General features: G+C 61.0%; 1 protein-coding gene across 1 annotated transcript in view; it reads left to right on the forward strand.

Moving 5' to 3' along the window:
• The window catches only part of ZNF414 (zinc finger protein 414), a 3,894-nt gene that overhangs the window by 432 nt on the left and 2,205 nt on the right, over positions 1-1,257 (forward strand). Inside the window, exons 2-3 of the mRNA XM_010828475.1 lie at positions 601-913; positions 1,244-1,257. The exon at positions 1,244-1,257 is cut by the window's right edge and continues 1 nt beyond it. Of these exons, the coding sequence (XP_010826777.1) occupies positions 601-913; positions 1,244-1,257 (327 nt within the window). The remainder of the gene's footprint in view (positions 1-600; positions 914-1,243) is intronic.

Raw genomic sequence — 1,257 nt, forward strand, 5'->3', positions numbered from 1 at the left:
GGGCAGTCGCCCGCCGCTGTCACTCAGGGAGCACCCTACCCCCTACTTCCGGTCCTGGCTTCGACTGGGCCACGCCTACAGGGCTCAGGCACCGCCCCCTGGTCTTTATATGTTTGGGGTCCCAACACCTCCAGTTCGCCTGCACAGCTCGAACCCCTCTGGTAGCTATATCTCCGTTCTCAAACACCCACTTGGCCACTTCTGGCCCTCCAGAATCTTCCTAGCCGCGCCCTGTTCAGAGCCCCGCCTTTGCACCGCCCACTCCCTCTGGGCCACGCCCCAGCCTTGTAGTGGGGGGGGCCCCCCAGCTTTCCAAGTTAGGATCAGAGCATGCTTATTTCATATAGGGGCTTCCTGGAAAGGTACCCCCTTCTACATTTGGCACACCTCCCAACTCTTCCAAAGGACGGGGACACTGGAGGCAGACGTTCAACCCCCTCACCCACTGCCTCTCCTTATGATGGGGGCCGACTGGGTGATGTCTCCGGGGCATTCGCTGTTTCAGAAACACCCAATGGTTATGGAGGGGTGAAGGGATTCCTCTAGCTGGCGCAGGCAGACCTGGGCCCAGGGGTTCTCCCCACCTCTTCCTTCCACCAGGATGAGGAACCCTCGGGGCCCAGCCTGGACATGCCGGCTACTGCAGAGCCCAGCTCCAGTGAGACCGACAAGGGGGTGTCCCCAGTTCTGGCTGCTATAGACAAATCCTCTTCTATGGAGGAGGAGCCGGGCCCTGACCGGGCAACCACACCCCCAGTGTGGGAACGTGGAGGGCCCACCGGAGGGACCCAGCAGGGTGCCTCCCCAGCCCCAGACAGTGGCCATCCCGGACCTGGACACACCCTTGGCCCAGCCAGCACTGTCTCCGGGACCAGTGAGGACCTGCGGCCTCCCAGACGACGCCCACCACCAGGTGACACGTGATGGGACCTTCTGGGGGATCACAGGCCTGGAACAATAGAAGTGCAGACTACTGAGTATCTCCAGACTGGGGGCCCACCTAGAGGGAATCACCACTTGCTGAGCCCCATTGTGTGCCAGGCTGTGGCTCCAACGAAGAGCCAGGGAAACTCGGCCGCTATTTTCTGGTGGGGGAGGCAGAAGGTAAAGGCCTCAGTAAGAAACCATAGTTAGTAGTTGCAGGGTAGTTGCAGCCCCATAAATGCCTCTCTGGGGCAGAGCCCTGGACAACGTGGATGACGAAGGGATGGTGACCCTCCCCCTGCTTCTGTGCATCCTTCAGGGAAGCAGATACCG

This window comes from Bison bison, unplaced genomic scaffold (genome assembly GCF_000754665.1).
Source record: "Bison bison bison isolate TAMUID 2011002044 unplaced genomic scaffold, Bison_UMD1.0 scf7180017864492, whole genome shotgun sequence".
NCBI classification, from domain to species: domain Eukaryota; kingdom Metazoa; phylum Chordata; class Mammalia; order Artiodactyla; family Bovidae; genus Bison; species Bison bison.